This window comes from Hemiscyllium ocellatum, chromosome 13 (genome assembly GCF_020745735.1).
Source record: "Hemiscyllium ocellatum isolate sHemOce1 chromosome 13, sHemOce1.pat.X.cur, whole genome shotgun sequence".
In the NCBI taxonomy this organism is placed as follows: Eukaryota; Metazoa; Chordata; class Chondrichthyes; order Orectolobiformes; family Hemiscylliidae; genus Hemiscyllium; species Hemiscyllium ocellatum.
In genome coordinates, this window is record NC_083413.1 from 66,585,779 (window position 1) to 66,602,870 (window position 17,092).

A 17,092-nucleotide genomic window follows, 5' to 3' on the forward strand; every position below is an offset into this window, starting at 1 on the left:
TCCACCACTTCCCCTGGTAGCTCATTCCATACATGTACCACCCTCTACATGAAAAAGTTGCCCCTTCGGTCCCTTTTATATCTTTCCCCCCTCACCCTAAACCTATGTCTTCTAGTTCTGGACTCCGCCACACCGAGGAAAAGATTTTGTCTATTTATCCTATCTATGTCCCTCATAATTTTATAAACCTCTATAAGGTCACCCCTCAGCCTTCAACGGTCCAGGGAAAACAGCCCCAGCCTGTTCAGCCTCTCCCTATAGCTCAAATCCTCCAACCCTGGCAACATCTTTGTAAGTCTTTTTTGAACCCTTTCAAGATTCACAGCATCCTTCCTATAGGAAGGAAGCCAGAATTGCATTCAATATTCCAAAAGTGGCCGAAACAACATCCATATAGCCACCCAACTCCTGTACTCAATGCTCTGAACAATAAAGGAAAGAATACCAAACACCTTCTTCACTATCCTATCTACGTGCAACTCTACTTTCAAGGAGATATGAACCTGCACTCTAAGGTCTTTTCGTTTAGCAACACTCCACAGGACCTTACCATTAAATGTGTAAGTCCTGCTAAGATTTCATTTCCTACAAAAGAACACCAAACAACTTAGTAAATGTAAAACAGAGGAAATAAAACACTGCCAACATTAAACAGAAAATTGAGTATGTGCATCTCAATTGTCTCAGCAAAATGAAAGCGTGAAACTGACTCGACCAGAGGTTACCAATTGATTGGAAACTAGTAACTCACCAAAGAACTGCTTGATAATATTAACTGGTTCCATTTTGTTTGCTTTCTTTTACCTCTCTGTGTTCAGCTCAGATATGCAAGTCTGACAGAAACCTCTAATCGTCATGCAGTAATTATCAGACTAGAAACTCCCCACCCCAAGCACCATGTGACTTGACTGCATATCAAGCCAAAGGAATCCAGTTAACTCTAACCAATCATTGGAATCGTTTAGTTTGAAGCTTTATAAAACCAGTCTGACTACTGAATCATGTTGTCACGGTAACAGTGGTTACATTACTTTGGATTACTTTAGAAGTTACAAGAGTGGCTATCAATCAGAATTAGTGACTAGGGTAAAACACTGCACTCACATTTCAACTTCCCGTCTTCAGTTTCCCCTCCCCTTTATCCTCCAGTGCCTCCTCCTCAGAAACAAATGGCTCCAGTGCTTAGTTGATTTTTATTTCAAACTCAGTAACAGTTTCACATCAAACTGGCTCTCCTTTGTTTCTTTTAGTGTGGCCAAGCAGCTTGATCATTCCACCCGATTCACATATGAACAGATCTATTTTGCCGAATTGCATGACATGTCTCCTCCTGTTCAGTTTAAACAAACTGTCAAGTACCAAGAACAAAAATGTTCCAAAGGTGTTTGCATATTAGACCAAAATTACTGCACTTTTTCTCAAAATTAATATGCCATTGTACTTGAATTGTCAGCATTTCTGTAGTATACATGAACCTCATTGCAACTGTAACTGACTAAACTCAGACACAAGCTTTAACAAGTTGATCTGTGAACAGTTGAACCATACAGAGGATATAGATTTGATCTCTGGTCAATGTTGAGTTAACAGAGTTCAGACAGGTATTGGCAAGAACTCATGTAGTATTCACAGAATCACACTCCATCGAACAATCAACACTTGCAGAAACACAAGAGAGGGGAATATTTAGGTGTTAAAATCTTTTAGCAACATCCCCATTTATAGATCTCTTCAGAAACACAAAAACGAAACGGTGTTTTACTGCTAAAAATATTACTGTGGTAAATACCGCAATCATTTAATGTATTGAAATATATCATTTACGTTGATCCACATAATTCTTAATAAGATAAGCATGACTCTTAATTTGTATGGGGATTTGGAATTTGCATCACCAGCTTCAAAAGTTAAATATTTCTCTGGTGTTGACAACCCTGTGAGCACAAGGGTATTATGAAAAGGACCTGTAGTTTTAATGGCACCATACTGCTTCCTTGGGTTAGTGCTACACAATGAATGAATTCCTTCTGAAGTCAAGTTATACTTATGAATGAAGAATAGCAGCTGATTTACCCATGGCAAAGCCTGAAAAAAAATTTAGAAACATTTTTAGTTAGGACACCAAAGTAGCTAATTTTCTTTACAATTTAATAACTCCACTTGAGTGTTTCCAATAAAGGGTACAAAGTTAAAAATCATACAACACCAGGTTATAGTCCAACAGGTTTATTTGGAAGCAGCGATGTTACATCACATTGTAAACTTTTGCAACATATTCCGTGCCTTACCATCTTATACTCCACAAGCCCCTGATGGAGGAGCAGTGCTCCGAAAGCTAGTGCTTCCATATAAACCTGTTGGACTATAACCTGGTGTTTTGTGATTTTTAACTTTGTATACACCAGTCCAACACCAGCACCTCCAAATCATGACTTCCAGTAAAAGGTGGTACCCCTGATAATGACCAGCACAAGGCGGCCATATGTCAAACATTCTCAATAATTTATACTGCAGAGAAGAGGGTGTAAACTGGTTGACAAGTTGACAGGGATTGGCCAAGCTGCTCGCATAAAGAAAGCAACAGTTAGTTAAAGGCACCTGAAACGCCAAAATAATCCATCATTTTGAATAATTCATCAGGCTTCTGTTTGCAGACAATGATTCTCTGCCATCGAAGGTACATCCCCTCTAGCGAGCACGAATGAGCCACATTACAATCTTGTCTTCATTGATTGTTAGTGCAGCTATTGGTGCAATCAGGATCGTGCAACAAGTGCACCCCAAACAACTGAATTACATATTAACACAGACATTTTGTTTCTGGCTCTGCAAAGCGCAGATTGGTTAAATAACAGTGTGTGTTTTGCTGTGATAAAGAATTGAAGGAACATGCTGTCTAATTTAACCAACCAATTGCTTTTTCATGTGGCCTATATACCTGGCATTGCACCAACACTGAAATTCATACTCTACATTATTTAATTGTGTGGCAGGCAGAATGTCTTTTTGTACTGCCTAGAGCATTCTGTTACTGTAAAATACCAGTTGGTTGGCCACTTCATAGCTCCCTCATTTGCTTAATGTGTTTCTCAAATGTTACCTTCACTGATCAAACAAATGTTGGGAACGGTGTAGCTCCATGCACTATGGAATTGGATCTGATCAGTAACCTCATAAACTGACCCTAACTATTTGTTCAACTTGGCAAAGGTGAGGACTGCAGATGCTGGACATTAGAGTCGAGACTGTGGTGCTGGAAAAGCACAGCAGATCAGGCAAGCATCCAAGGAGCAGGACAGTCGATGTTTCAGGCAAAAGCCCTGCATCAGGAATGAGGCTGAGCGCTGAGGGGGTGGTGAGATCAATGGGAGGGGAGTGGGGGGGGAGGCAGCTAAGAGTGTGATAAGTAGATAGAGGTGAGTTGGTGATGATAATGGTGACAGGTTGGAAAGGAGGGTGGAGTGAACAGATGAGAAGGAAGATGGACAGGTAGGACAGGTCACGAGGGCTGTGCAGAGGTAGAATTAGAATTCCTACAGCATGGAAACAGGCCCTTTGGCCTAACAAGTCCATACCAACCCTCCAAAGAGTAACCCAGCCAGACCCATTTCCCTACCCTATATTTACCCCTGACTAATGCGCCTAGCCTACACATCCCTGAACACCATGGGCCATTTAGCATGGCCAATTCACCTAACCTGCACATCTTTGCATTATGAGAGGAAACCAGAGCACCCAAAGGAAACCCATGCAGTTTAGGGTACAATGTGCAAACTCCACACAGAGTTGCCTAAGGCTGGAATCGAACTCGGGTCCCTGGCGCTGTGAGGCAGCAGTGCTAACCACTGAGCCACTGTGCCAACTAGTTGGAAGGTTGGATCTGGGAGAAGGTGGGGCAGAGAGGGAAATTGAGGAAACTGGTAAAATCTACTTTGATGCCACAGGGTTGGAGGGTCCCGAGGTGGAAGATGAGGCATTCTTCCTCCAGGCGACGGGTGGTGAGGGAGTGGTAATGGAGGCGGTCCAGGACCTGCATGCCCTTGGTGGAGTGGGAGGGGGAGTTGAAGTGTTCAGCCACGGGATGGTGGGGTGAAATGGTGTGGGTGGCCCAGAGATGTTCTCTGAAGCGCTCTGCGAGTAGGCGTCCTGTCTCCCCAATGTAGAGGAGACCGTATCGGTAGCAAGGGATTCAGTAAATGACATGTGGAAGTGCAGGTGAAACTTTGATGCATGTGGAAGGCTCCTTTGGAACCTAGGACAGAGATGAGGGTGAGGTGTGGATGTAGGTTTTGCAATTCCTGCGGTGGAAGGGGAAGGTGCTGGGAGGAGAATGGATTGGTGCATCCTCAATAATTTCTCCCTTGAATCCTTCCACTTCCTCCATACAAAAGGAGTAGCCATGGGCACCCACATGGGCCCCAGCTATGCCTGTCCCTTTGTCGCTTATGTGGAATAGTCTATCTTCCGTTGTTACACCATCACCATTTCCCACCTTTTCATCCGCTACATTGATGACTGCATCATTGCCAACTTGTGCTCCCACAAGGGAGGCTGAACATTTCATCAACATCACCAACATATTCCATCCCAACCTTAAATACACCTGGATCATCTCAAACACCTCCCTCCCCTTCCTGGACCTCTCTATCTCGATCATCGTTGACCAACTCAACACTGACATCTGCTACAAACCCACTGACTCCCATTCCTACCTGGACTATTCCTGCTTCCAGCTGCAAATGTGTTGCTGGTCAAAGCACAGCAGGCCAGGCAGCATCTCAGGAATAGAGAATTCGACGTTTCGAGCATAAGCCCTTCATCGAGCTTATGCTCGAAACGTCGAATTCTCTATTCCTGAGATGCTGCCTGGTCTGCTGTGCTTTGACCAGCAACACATTTGCAGCTGTGATCTCCAGCATCTGCAGACCTCATTTTTTATTCCTGCTTCCACCCTGCCTCCTGTAAAAATGTTATTCCTTATTCCAATCACTCCATTTCTGCTACATCTGCTCGCAGGAGGATCAGATCCACCACAGAACACACCAGATGGCCTCCTTCTTTAAGGGGGATCTAAGATGGCGGCGATCTGAGTACATCACACTGCAGAGCTTTGCATTGCAGCAGGAGCAGGACGGTCCTTTAATCCACCCAACCCAGGTCATCAGGATTTCTTGGGGTGTTGAAAGATTGCGGAGCCCCAAGAAACATTTAAAAATTGACGTACCTGTATTTTCAGATGTCCAGTAATGCCTAAAAAGGGAGGAGGAGCATCTGAGGCCGGGCTTGCAGCTCAGCCTGCAGCAGCCTCAGAGCAGATTACTCTCCAGGACCTGGTGAATTAGCTCTCGAAATCTCGCAAGATGTTGGGGAAACAGATTGAAGATAAGCTGGCTCCAGTCTCTCTCATGCTGCAGAAGCATGAGCAGCAGCTGGGAGACCTGGAAAAGAGGACCGATGAGGTGGAGCACAGGGTCACAGTGATGGAAGCTGATCCCAGTTCATTTAAGGAAGAGATCCAAGCCCTGAAGACGCAGGTTCGTAATTTGCGTGACCAAGAGATCTTGAAAATAGGGGCAGGAGAAAAAACATTCGGATTATCGGTCTGCCTGAGGATAAGGAAGGTGAGTGGCCTGCGGAATTTGTTGAAGATTGTCTTCCAAAATTCCTTAACTTTAAGACTGGCATGAGAGGATTGAAGAGAAAGAGGGCTCACTGGGTCGCAGCACGGAGATTGGGTCTGGGTCAATGCCCTCATCCTTTCCTGGTGCGGTTCCATCAATACCGGGATAAGGAGAATGTCATGGAGGCTTCCAGACTCCAGGGGAAGATCCAAAGGCCCTAATTTACGAGGGGTGTAAGATCATGTTTTTTCAGGATTTTTCAGTGGCGGTGATCCAGAAACGAAAATCGTATGATGGTGTCAAGAGAAGATTGAAGGAGCTTGGGATTCAGTACTCCGAGATATCCGGCAGTGCTTCGGATCACCTTAGATGGTTCTATGCATCTCTTTGACACATCGGAGAAGGCAAGAGACTTTGTGGACAAACTAACCTAAGTTAAACAATTGTAGTATGTATAAATATGGTTGTTTGGGTATGCGTTTATCATTCTGTAAAAGAAATGGAGTAAATCCGGTTGGAGCTTTGTTTTTCCCTTTTTTTTTACCTCTATTGGTATTAATTTGGTTCAAACTATGTCTGGCGGTGGTTAAGACATACATTTTAAATTTCTAAGTTAGGACATACCAAAGGATGGGTGGGGCATTTATTCCTTTTTTTTAAATAAATGAATGTTTTTTTTATTCATACTGATATTCTATAGGGTGTTTATTTGTTTTAGCTTGTGCTTGCGATGCGGCTCTAGCTGGGAGAAGTGAAGGTGGTTGAGATGGTTAGATGCCTATTTATGGGCAGTTCAGGACAGGTAGTTGTCCCCTCCGGGCAGCGCTATTGGCACTTTATATTGGTTTTTGTTGTTTTTTATTTTTAATAATTTTGTATGTTTGTTAAATGTAGTGGTTTTAGTTGATGTAGTTTTTATATTTGGTGGATCATGCGACACTAAGGTTCAGCAATTTGTGGTTCGGGTTCTTCCTCTCTGGAATTTAAATGTAATTGCAGAAGATTATGGCTAATGATTTGATTAAATGGTGTGCCTGGAATATCAAGGGAAGTCACTCACCAATTAAGAGGAAGAAGGTACTCTTGAGTCTTAGAAAGGAGAAGGTGGATATTGCTTGTTACGGGAGACATATTTGGATGACAAGGAGCATCTGAAATTACAGGAGAATAGCTTTGACCGAGTTTATTTTTCATCATTTAATACCAGAAGTAGAGGAGTGGCTATATTGGTTAGGAAAAATCTCATTTAAATTGTTGGAATGTGTTAAAGACACATACGGGAGGTTTGTAATTCTTAAAGCCTTGATAAATGGGGAAGAATATGGCATTTTAAATGTTTATTGTCCCCCAGCTCATCCTCTTAAATTCTCGGTAGATGCTTTTTCTAAACTGATAAGTCTCAAGTCTTGGCACATCATTATAGGGGGAGATTTTAACTGCCTCATGGACCCCACAGTAGACAGGTTGCCTAAAGGTCCCTCAAGACCCTCGGCACAAACTAAACAGTTATTGGGTTTGTGTGGGGAATTAGGATTGGTGGATGTCTGGAGGTGTCTCCACCCTACAGGTAGGGATTTCATGTTTTTCTCCAATCCGCACAAATGTCACACGAGGATTGATTTTTTTCTGACCCCTGCAGTAACCCTGGATCTGGTGGCATCCTGTACGATTGGTAATTTTGCCATCTCTGATCATGCTCCAGTGTACCTCATGGTTAAAATTAAGGATGTTACAGTGGATTCAAGGTACTGGCGAATGGACCCCTTTATTCTCATGGACAGCAAGTTTGTGGAGTATTTCTCTAGGAATTTCGGGCATTCCTAGACATCAACATAGGCTCGGTTGATAGCTGACCTGTTCTCTGGGAAACTGTCAAAGCTTATGCCAGAGGGTTAGTTATTTCATATTCCACCAGTAGGAAGCGGCAAAAGGTGTGCAGCAACGTCTCCTTGAAGCACGGTTGAAGGCAGCCGAGAAGGCCTATTTTGACAGACCCTCATTGGTCAAACTACAGAGGATTACGGCACTGCAGTCTGCACTAAATTCCGTGCTCACGCAGTTGGCAAAGAAGGAGCTGGCTTTTGCAGAGCAAAGGTTATACGAGCATGGTGACAAGCCAGGCAAATACTTAGCATACCTTGCCAGAAAGAGAAGTGCCCCACAAACCATTACAGCGATTAGGGAAGGGTCTGGGAACCTAACATGTGATTCTAAAAAGATTAATGTGGCGTTCCAGAGATTCTACTCTAAGTTATATCAGTCTGAGAATTGTGAGGAGGGGCAGGCCAAAATGGAATCCTTTTCTGGAGATCTGAAACTCCCGGGTGTGACTCCCGAACAACAGTCCTTTCTCAATGCCCTATTATCAGAGCAAGGAAGTGCAGGAAGCTGTGAGGCAGCTTCAGAGTGGAAAGGCACCCGGTCCTGATGGACTTCCCAGTGAATTCTGTAAGGAATTTATAAGTATACTGTGAGGCCGGATGCTGAATATGTTTAATGATTCATACAGTCATGTTGTCTCCCACCATCTCTGAGAGAGACCAATATTTCACTTATCCTTAAAAAAGGGAAGGATCCGGAAGACTGTGCTTCATACAGGCCCATCTCACTCTTAAATGTGGACTTTAAGATCCTTTCTAAGGCTCTTGCATTAAGGCTGGAGACTGTGTTACCCTCTGTTATTAAAAAGGATCAGACGGGCTTCATAATGGGTCGCAGATCCTCTAATAAAGTTACGAGGCTGCATAACGTATTTCAAGCACGCCAACAGCAGTCAATACAGGGATTGATTTCTTTAGATGCAGAGAAGGCATTTCACCGAGTTGAGTGGCCGTACCTTTTACATATTCTAGACTGGCTTGGTCTGGGTGAAGTTTTCATAAGATGGGTAAAGGTTCTCTACAGTGTACCTCTCGCTGCGATCATTACCAACGGGTTATGATCAAGCAATTTTAATATTTCTAGGGGCAGCCGGCAGGGCTGTCCCTTTCAACATTACTTTTTACGTTGGTGATTGAACTGTTGGCATTCGTGGGGATCTCAATATATCAACTCCAGAACTGGGGTCAAAATTACATAAGATCTCACTGTATGCAGATGATGTTCTCATTTTATTGAGAAACCCAGCAGTTTCAGTGTCTTGCCTGATACAATGCATTCACGTGTTTGGTGCTTTTTCAGGGTATAAGGTTAATTTTGTTAAATCAGAGGCTATGCCTATGGGTAGTCTTACGAAAGAGCTGGCTCTTGAGTGACTATAGATTCCCATTTAGGTAGTCACAGGGGGGTTTTGTGTATTTGGGCATATTCATTACTCCAGTTCTGGATTGGCTGTTCAAAGCAAATTTTACTCAATTATTTGAAAAAATTAAACAAGATCTCCAAAGATGGGAGGCACTTCCAGTCCCATGGCTGGGTCGGATAGCGCTTATTAAGATGAATATTCTCCCTCGTTTGCTATACCCTATACAGATGCTCCCCCTGATTTTCAATAAACAAACACTCAGGAGACTGAACAGTTGGTTCAGCTCCTTTATCTGGCACCATAAATGGCCCCTCATTAAATTAGCCAAACTGCAGTTGCCTCACAGATTGGGGGGAGTAGGCCTTCCGGACATTAAACATCACCAATTAAGCTGCTTTTGACATACATAAGTGATTGGGTTTGTGGGGACCCTCTTTCAATATGGCTAGATATCGAAGTCTCCCAGGCAAGGTGCCCCCTTACTAGTTTGCTGTTTTTGGACAAGGTGAGGACAGTTAGGGAATATTGCCATAACCCAATAGTCATCAATGCTGTTAAAGCATGGAGGGCAATTCGGCAGAGAGAAGGTAATATTGACAAAACATCTTTGTTTACACCTTTAGTGGGTATGCCGAGTTTTCAACCAGGTATGATAGATTCAGGATTTAACCGTTGGGCAGCTAAGGGTATATATTGCATGGGTGATTTATTTGAGGGAGATGTAATGATGTCCTTCAATCAGTTAGTACAGAAGTACGAGTTACCTAGAGACCTCTTTCGTTTTTTTCAAGTTAGAGATTTTATTCAAAAAAGGACCACACTTTTGACTGATCCCTACAAATCTGACATAGAAAGAGGGGTACTAAGGGCTAAGCACACTCTCTGTCACTACTCTATATCACCAATTGGGGGGTGCCACCTCAGATGACTCTGATCGACTCTGCAAGATGTGGGAAAGAGAGCTGGGTGTTGAACTTTTTTCAGAGGCATGGGAGGATGCAAGGAAGATATCAATTTGCAATAGGACCCATGCTTTACAGTTGAAGATTCTCCACAGGGTCCACTTAGCCCCAGACCGTTTGTCAAAATTTAAACCAGGGGTATCTTCAGCATGCCCCAAGTGCAAGGTCTGTACGGGTACTCTTACCGATTGCCTTTGGTCTTGAGACTGGCTTCAAACATATTGGAGCGCTGTGCTGGGTGCAATGGAGAGGATTTTAGGTGTAGGGTGGAGAAGGATCCTATTTCACTCCTTTTGGGCCTACCCATTGTATTTCCTGCAGACTTGCATAAGGAAAAACTTTTCAATATTCTTACATTCTGTGCAAGGAAGAATATCTTACTAGGTTGGATATCAGAAAACTCCCCAGGCCTGTCGGGCAGGCGGAAGATTGTTATGGAGCATATTCCCCTGGATTTTCTCACAAATATGGTACACCACAAAACTGAGAATTTTTACAAGACATGGCAACCCTTTTTGAAATACCTGGACACAGCTTTATCTGCCACACTAACAAGGGCTTTTATATAGCCGTAACGATTGTGTTTCATGAGTCCAACATCCAGGGAGGAGGAACTGTGAATGTATGAGCGTTTTGTTTGGCTGGGGCGAGTTATTACTATTTATTTGTTTATTGTTAGGTATTTATTTAGTTAGTTAAATTGCTAGTTTAGGTTTTTTAAAATTTTATACTTCTCTGTATATGTTTATACATTCGTATAGGAGGGTGGGTTGGGGAATATTTTTTATTATTTGGGTTTAGTTTTGTACTATTTTTGTACTGTTTTGAAATTGCATTGTTTTGTATTTGCTGTAATATTTAAAAATCTATTTTTTCTTTATAAAAAAAAGACTGCAATTTCTCCTCCCATGTGGTTGATAATGCATCTCACCCACTTCCTGCACCTCCGCCCTCAAACTCCATCCCTCCAACCGTATCAAGGACAGAACCCTCCTGGGTCTTCACCTTCCACCCCACCAACCTCTGCAAAATCTGCATCATCTGCTGACATTTTCACCACCTACAAACAGACCCCACTGCCAGAGATATATTTCCCTCCCCACCCCATCCGCTTTCCATAAAGCCCATTTCCTCCGCGACTCCCTCGTCAGGACCATGTACCTTCCCCACTCCCCCCCAACCCCCACCACCAACCCCTCCCAGCTCCTTCCCCTGCGACCGCAGGAATTGCAAGTCTCATATCAGATATTTCCATTCAAGCTCAAAAGTCCAAAGACCAGAACAAGCCAGTTCCTAAATCGTGATTCTAAATGCAAGTCTTTAGATGTAGATGAACCATCTTCCCACGGATGTGATTACAGCTAGCAACACCGTGACATTACTTACAGCTTTTTAAACCCCATCCCTTTCAAAATCAGAGAAACACTTCATGAGACAAGCTTAAACAGAATTAGAATTAGGTTGATTGTCGTGTGTACTCAGGTACAGGAGTACAGTGAGAAGAGAACAAAGTCACCATTCCCAATGCCATCTTAGATACATAGCTACCTCGGTACAAAATAGAAAAATAAAGATAGAAGTTAAAGTTCAACATTACAGATCTTCTTCGTATAAAGTAGAAAAATAAAGAAATACAGCAGAATACTTCCTTCTTACTCTCCATCTACAATATCTTGGTGATACACTTTAAATCTTTGAACCGTTCGATATGGTTGGCTACATTACACAATGCAAAAAAACTCAAACCAAATTTGAGGATCAAAGAAAAATGATTGTGGGTAGCAGTAATATGTGGATGCATTACCTATAGTATAATTGAGTAAAGAAATGAGGTCTGCAGATGCTGGAGATCACAGTTGAAAATGTGTTGCTGGTTAAAGCACAGCAGGTCAGGCAGCATCCAAGGAATAGGAAATTCGACGTTTTGGGCATAAGCCCTTCCTGATGAAGGGCTTATGCCCGAAACGTCGAATTTCCTATTCCTTGGATGCTGCCTGACCTGCTGTGCTTTAACCAGCAACACATTTTCAACTATAGTATAATTGAGTCTACAGTTGGCTTTTGAGAAAGAAAACTGGGAATAAATTTTAATGCATCTAATAATGTTGCACAACTGTAGAACAACACTATTTACACGACCTCCTCCTTCAAGCTCAATCCAAAGCAATTATAATTGTAAACCATTTACTGACCCAATCCCAATGTAATACACAGGGCTCAAGCTAATTTTCTATTATTTTGATGTGGTTAAATCTAGTAAGCAAGATGATTCCCACACTAGTCTGTAATCATATAAAGGTATAATGTTCCTATCCCTCCCTTTCCTTAAACTAATATTCAGGAATCGTTCCTTCATAAATAGGATACTTCCTACTTAAATCATTTCAATGTAAAAGTTTGTGGTGTTATGGTCAGACACATTAATTGAATGTGGAATAATTAATTAGAACAAAAGTTGATGTGAGGATTAAAACCACTGATGGTGGAGGAAGTGAAAATAAGGACAGTTTGAGGTTAACATGCAATTTCCTATGGTTGTGGAAAAAAGACACTTGGACAACATGGATTTAAAATCAAGGAGACACGCTGGACGATGAAATGCTCAAAAGGGAGACAGTGCTGAGGGTGGGAGGGCAGAAGTAAGGTGGTGGATGCGAGAGATGTTGGAGATGATTAGATGGCCAACAGGAGAGATTATTCCATGACAATGATAGTTTCTAAAATTGGAAAATTGGGTTGCTGGTCCTTGAAGTAACAATTAGTCATTAATAAAAATCCACAATGTTCATGATGTTTCAAATACTACATTTTCATTCAGCTTCCTGGCAAAAATAGAGTGAGCTTTAAACAAGATGAAGAAAATCTGCCCTTTTCTAGATGAGACAGACAGATTAAATCAAAGGCCACATTAATTTTCCTCAGTTGATCATACCAATTTTATTTTAATTTAGTTTGGAAATGCTATAAAGTCGATACCGAAAAAAAATAATGGGGTTAGTTTTGGTCATTGAGCATTTATTGAAATATGTTTCATGCTACCCAGTGAAACAGGAAGGCAGTTATTGAGAAGTCAGCCATACATGAAATGCTAGAGTTTATTGATCCTCCTTTTGGAAAGGTCATCCAATATGAAGGAAATCACAGTATGGTACAGCGTCTTAAGAATGTGAAAGGTGCCACGATCTTATCCTACTGTGTAACATGAGTTTGTCTTAGCTTAAGCAAATCTACCCAGTAATTCTTCGTCAGAAACAGGAGAAAATTCCAGTTAGGCCTTTTATTGGCTGGAACTAAATGAAGCTTCAAAAAGGACCAGAGTTCTCAGACTTACTTGTGGATAAGTCACATATGGTAATAGATAACAGAACTAAATCAACCAATCATGCACAGTAACACACGTTTAGTCTGGAATCGCAACTGTGTGGGCACATAAAATAGGGTGAAAGCAAAATATTGTAACAAAGCTTCATGAGTACGAATCATCTCACCCCAAAAAAGAAACGCGAGATCTCCAGTTATATTGCATGGTTCACAATCTCAGGACATCAGAAAAAAGTCAATGAGGTACTTCTAAAGTGTAGATATTGTGGCAGTATGGGAATGACTGCATTCAATTTACACAGCAAAACCCCGCCTATGGAATAATGCAAGGATAATTGAGGGTTTTCTATACTGACCAAGGCACAGGGGAGAACTTTTCTCCTCCTCTTCAATGTAGTTTGAATGGGAATTTGTTTTACTACCCTCAGGATAGGGCACTAAACTGAGGCTCTGTCTGCCCAATCAAAACAAACTGCAAGTGTAAAGCACTCTCTCAGTAAGGCCCAGGAGAGTCCGCCTGGATTAGGTGCTCAGTTTTCCAGGCCGTGATTTGGATACAAAAGCACCTAGCCATATCTTAATGTACGGATTGGATAACGCGTCATCATGCAACACATAGCCCAGGAGATTCGCAAAAAAGGAGGATCAAGTCATCCATCTGATCTTGTGCACAGCAATGTACTGGGGAAAGATTTCCATGCTATTAGTGAGGAGGAACTTTGGTTGGATACAGTGAACTCCCACTCCACGGCACACATGCAACTTTTGTTTAAACTGTTCCTCCAACCAGGTTCTGGCTCATCTGATACATGCTAACCTCCCACCAGGTTGGAAAAGCTGACATGACTGAAGAAGTCAATGCACAGCAGCAGTCAAGGTTCCTGCAGCTACTGATGGAGAATGGCAAGGTCAGTGATTTCCGAGACTCAGGATTGAAAGGGAAGGAGTATCGAGTAAGAGTTACCGATGATTGGGATGGTAGTGGAGTGGAGGTGGGGGGGGCGGGGGGAGTGGCGGCATCCTCCTAGGGTTGGCGAGGTAGCATATTAGTTTGCTAGACCATCTTTTCCTTCAAACAGAAAAAGCTATCTTGTGAGAGTGTGGTACTGGCCTTCCCTATCATGTCACTTCCATTAGAAGTCAGAAAGTTAACGGGTCTAAGTGTACTTTACACTCTCACTCCTCACCAGATTCAAAACACCAGTCATTTGGGATTTTCTTTTCTCTTGTGAATGGCTGTTGGAAACAATCTGAAGTGACAAACGTTTCTTTCTCACTTATATTTTGCACTTAAAAACTGAAAAGGATACTGCTTAAACGAAGAGACTGAGGGAAAAAAAGATGTGGCAGTTTTAAAAACCACCTTCACTGCAAGGGCAAATCCCCAACCAGTGAATGGCAGGTTGAGAATTGATATCTACAATCTCTTGACCTCCTCAAAAAGTTGAAAGATACCACAAGGGAACTGAAGGAAAATATCTCATTGACACGCATAATCTGGACTGGTGCCTGAACTGCGCTTTTCTGACTTTTTTCATTCTTTCATCAGTCATAATATGTGTCCTCTTTTGTCACTAGGTTTGAATACTATCATGGTAGACAGTGACCAATAAACATTTGATATCCCATTAATAAATAAAACAACTTCATTGAGGTGAATTGGATGCTCCTTCCTTCCCAATGTGTTACTGATCTTCAGGGGATTAAGAGCTATCTATTGCTTGCCTATATATTGCTGAAAAAGACAAATTTCATCAAAACTGTCTTGCACTCATCAGGATATTTCATAAGAATACCAACTCAAGGCAAAAAATGACATTTACTGCATAAGAGGAGTCTTAATTGGATGAAAGTGAACTCAATAAGCAAGGAATTATCCAGATTATCAATTAAGACGGTCAGCAATGTGGTGCACTCATGTACTGGAAATTATATTCGTTCATACACAGGACATTATTCTTTACAAACAGAAAGAACATAGACATGCACTGTGCCTATTTCAACTTAACAAACTACGTGTCATCCATTTGCTGGCTTATTACTCAAAGAAATACTCTGATTGATCACAGTTAATCTATCTGGTTTAAAATTTAACAAAGTTTGGCTATTAACTGTGAATCATCATTAATGGGCACATTCTCCATGCCAGCACCTCTACTAATCAGTCCACTTGGTCATCAATTAAATTCATTCTATGCATTATAAACAATGATTTTCCTCTTGAATTTGTTCTCTTGCACAATATTCCCATGAGTGCAAAATGAAACGCTTTGAAGAAATACGTCTTTTTTCAGCAATACTCAAACTTTGTACAACCAAATGACTACTAGCATGACCTAGTGGTCTAAGGTGCTGGATTTAAGCACCAGTCTCTATTGAGTCTTGGGTTCCCACCACTGCCAACGTTGCGAGTGAACTACTGCAGGCAGTTGTGTATGACAGAACTACACAGGTCCTGATGTTGTTTGGGGCGGCACGGTGGCTCAGTGGATAGCACTACTGTGGGTGCTCCGGTTTCCTCCCAAAGTCCAAAGATGTGCAGGTTAGGTGAATTGTCATGCTAAAATTGCCTGTAGAGGTAGGTGCATAAGTATGGGGGAATGGGTCTGGGTGGGTTACTCTTCGAAGGTCGGTGTGGACTAGTTGGGCTGAAGGGCCTGTTTCCACACTGTAGGGAATCTAATCTACTACTTGAGGCAAATATATTTCACTGCCTTCAATTGCTGTGTCTAGACCCACAGAAGATCATATCCTGAATGCCAGGTGTGCATAATTAAACTTAAATTGATTCTGTGTCATGTTTAATTGAAGCTTTGCACAGCCATTTAAAAATCTAAGATTTTGAGTTAAAGACAGTCTGGAAGCATCAACTTTTTCCAACAAGATCTTCTATAGAATTATGTCTAAAATATCAACACCCAGATATTAACTGTCAATGCCATAGTCAACTCTCCCCTTGTTCAAGTAGAAGGCAGGAGGAAATTAAAAAAAACTATTTTCATGTGGCTTCTCTACATCAGGAAGAGTCCCTTGATTATATCAGCATGGAAAATATTCAAAGTCTCACTCATCAAAGCCCAGCCATACAGTTTTCTGATACACTCCCCAACCTTTGTTGAGATGAAAGCATCTAACATCATAGCTAGCAAGCAAAATATTTGAGAATATCGCTTAAGGCATTCTGAAGTGCTTTCCAACAAGGTGAGACCAAGTGCAGTTACCGCATGCCACTGGTGAAGGAAGTTTCCTTTTAAATCACTCGCGAGACATAAACATTGCCTGCAAGGTCAACATTTAATCAGCCATCCCTGATTGCCCTCAAGGTGGTGGCAAGGGATTCTTGTGAATTGCTGCCACAGAGTTGGTATACCCACACTGCTGTTAGTCCTACTTAACTTCAACCTCGTTTAACGTCTTTACTCAAATTTATTAAAGCCAATTGACTCAGAATGCAAGATAAAATTCCAGTCATGTCAAGTTTAGCCCTCTCTCTGAAACTCATGTATACTGAAATGCAGTCAAAATTTCTGCAACATGAGGATATTTCATCTAACCTAATGTTGAAAATCTGGGGACTGGGTATAATGAAGTGATATTCACTGTATACATTCATCACAAAGAACAAGGTGGTTAATATGTTTGATCATGCAGATTCACATCATGAGGGGTCTGTGATTCTGAATCTGTCACTCAGTTGGTCAACACAAATTAAATCCATCTGTGTGCAGAAGACTTACATGAATGGAACTCTGTTCCCTCTCTGCAGGACTAAAGGAAAAGTATTTAAAAATACAATGGTCCATTGCCTTGCGTGTGGATGGAGGGAGGAGGGGATGGATGGGTCGAGGTATTTAGACTGGAATTGATTAGTGTCAGTCCAACTGGCTGTAGTTAGACAGAAGAATACCCGCGTAATTAGATGATTATGTGGAAAACTGTGATAG

At 41.9% G+C, this 17,092-nt stretch overlaps 1 protein-coding gene across 3 annotated transcripts in view; it reads right to left on the reverse strand.

Moving 5' to 3' along the window:
• Positions 1–17,092, reverse strand: part of LOC132821924 (cytoplasmic protein NCK1-like) — a 215,982-nt gene that overhangs the window by 53,147 nt on the left and 145,743 nt on the right. Inside the window, exon 1 of one of the 3 annotated variants that reach the window (XM_060834902.1) lies at positions 752–847. The exons of the other annotated variants lie outside the window; for them this stretch is intronic. Coding sequence (XP_060690885.1) covers positions 752–785 — 34 coding nt within the window. The 5' untranslated portion in view covers positions 786–847. Of the gene's footprint in view, positions 1–751; positions 848–17,092 lie in introns of those variants that run through there. 3 annotated transcript variants of the gene reach the window in all.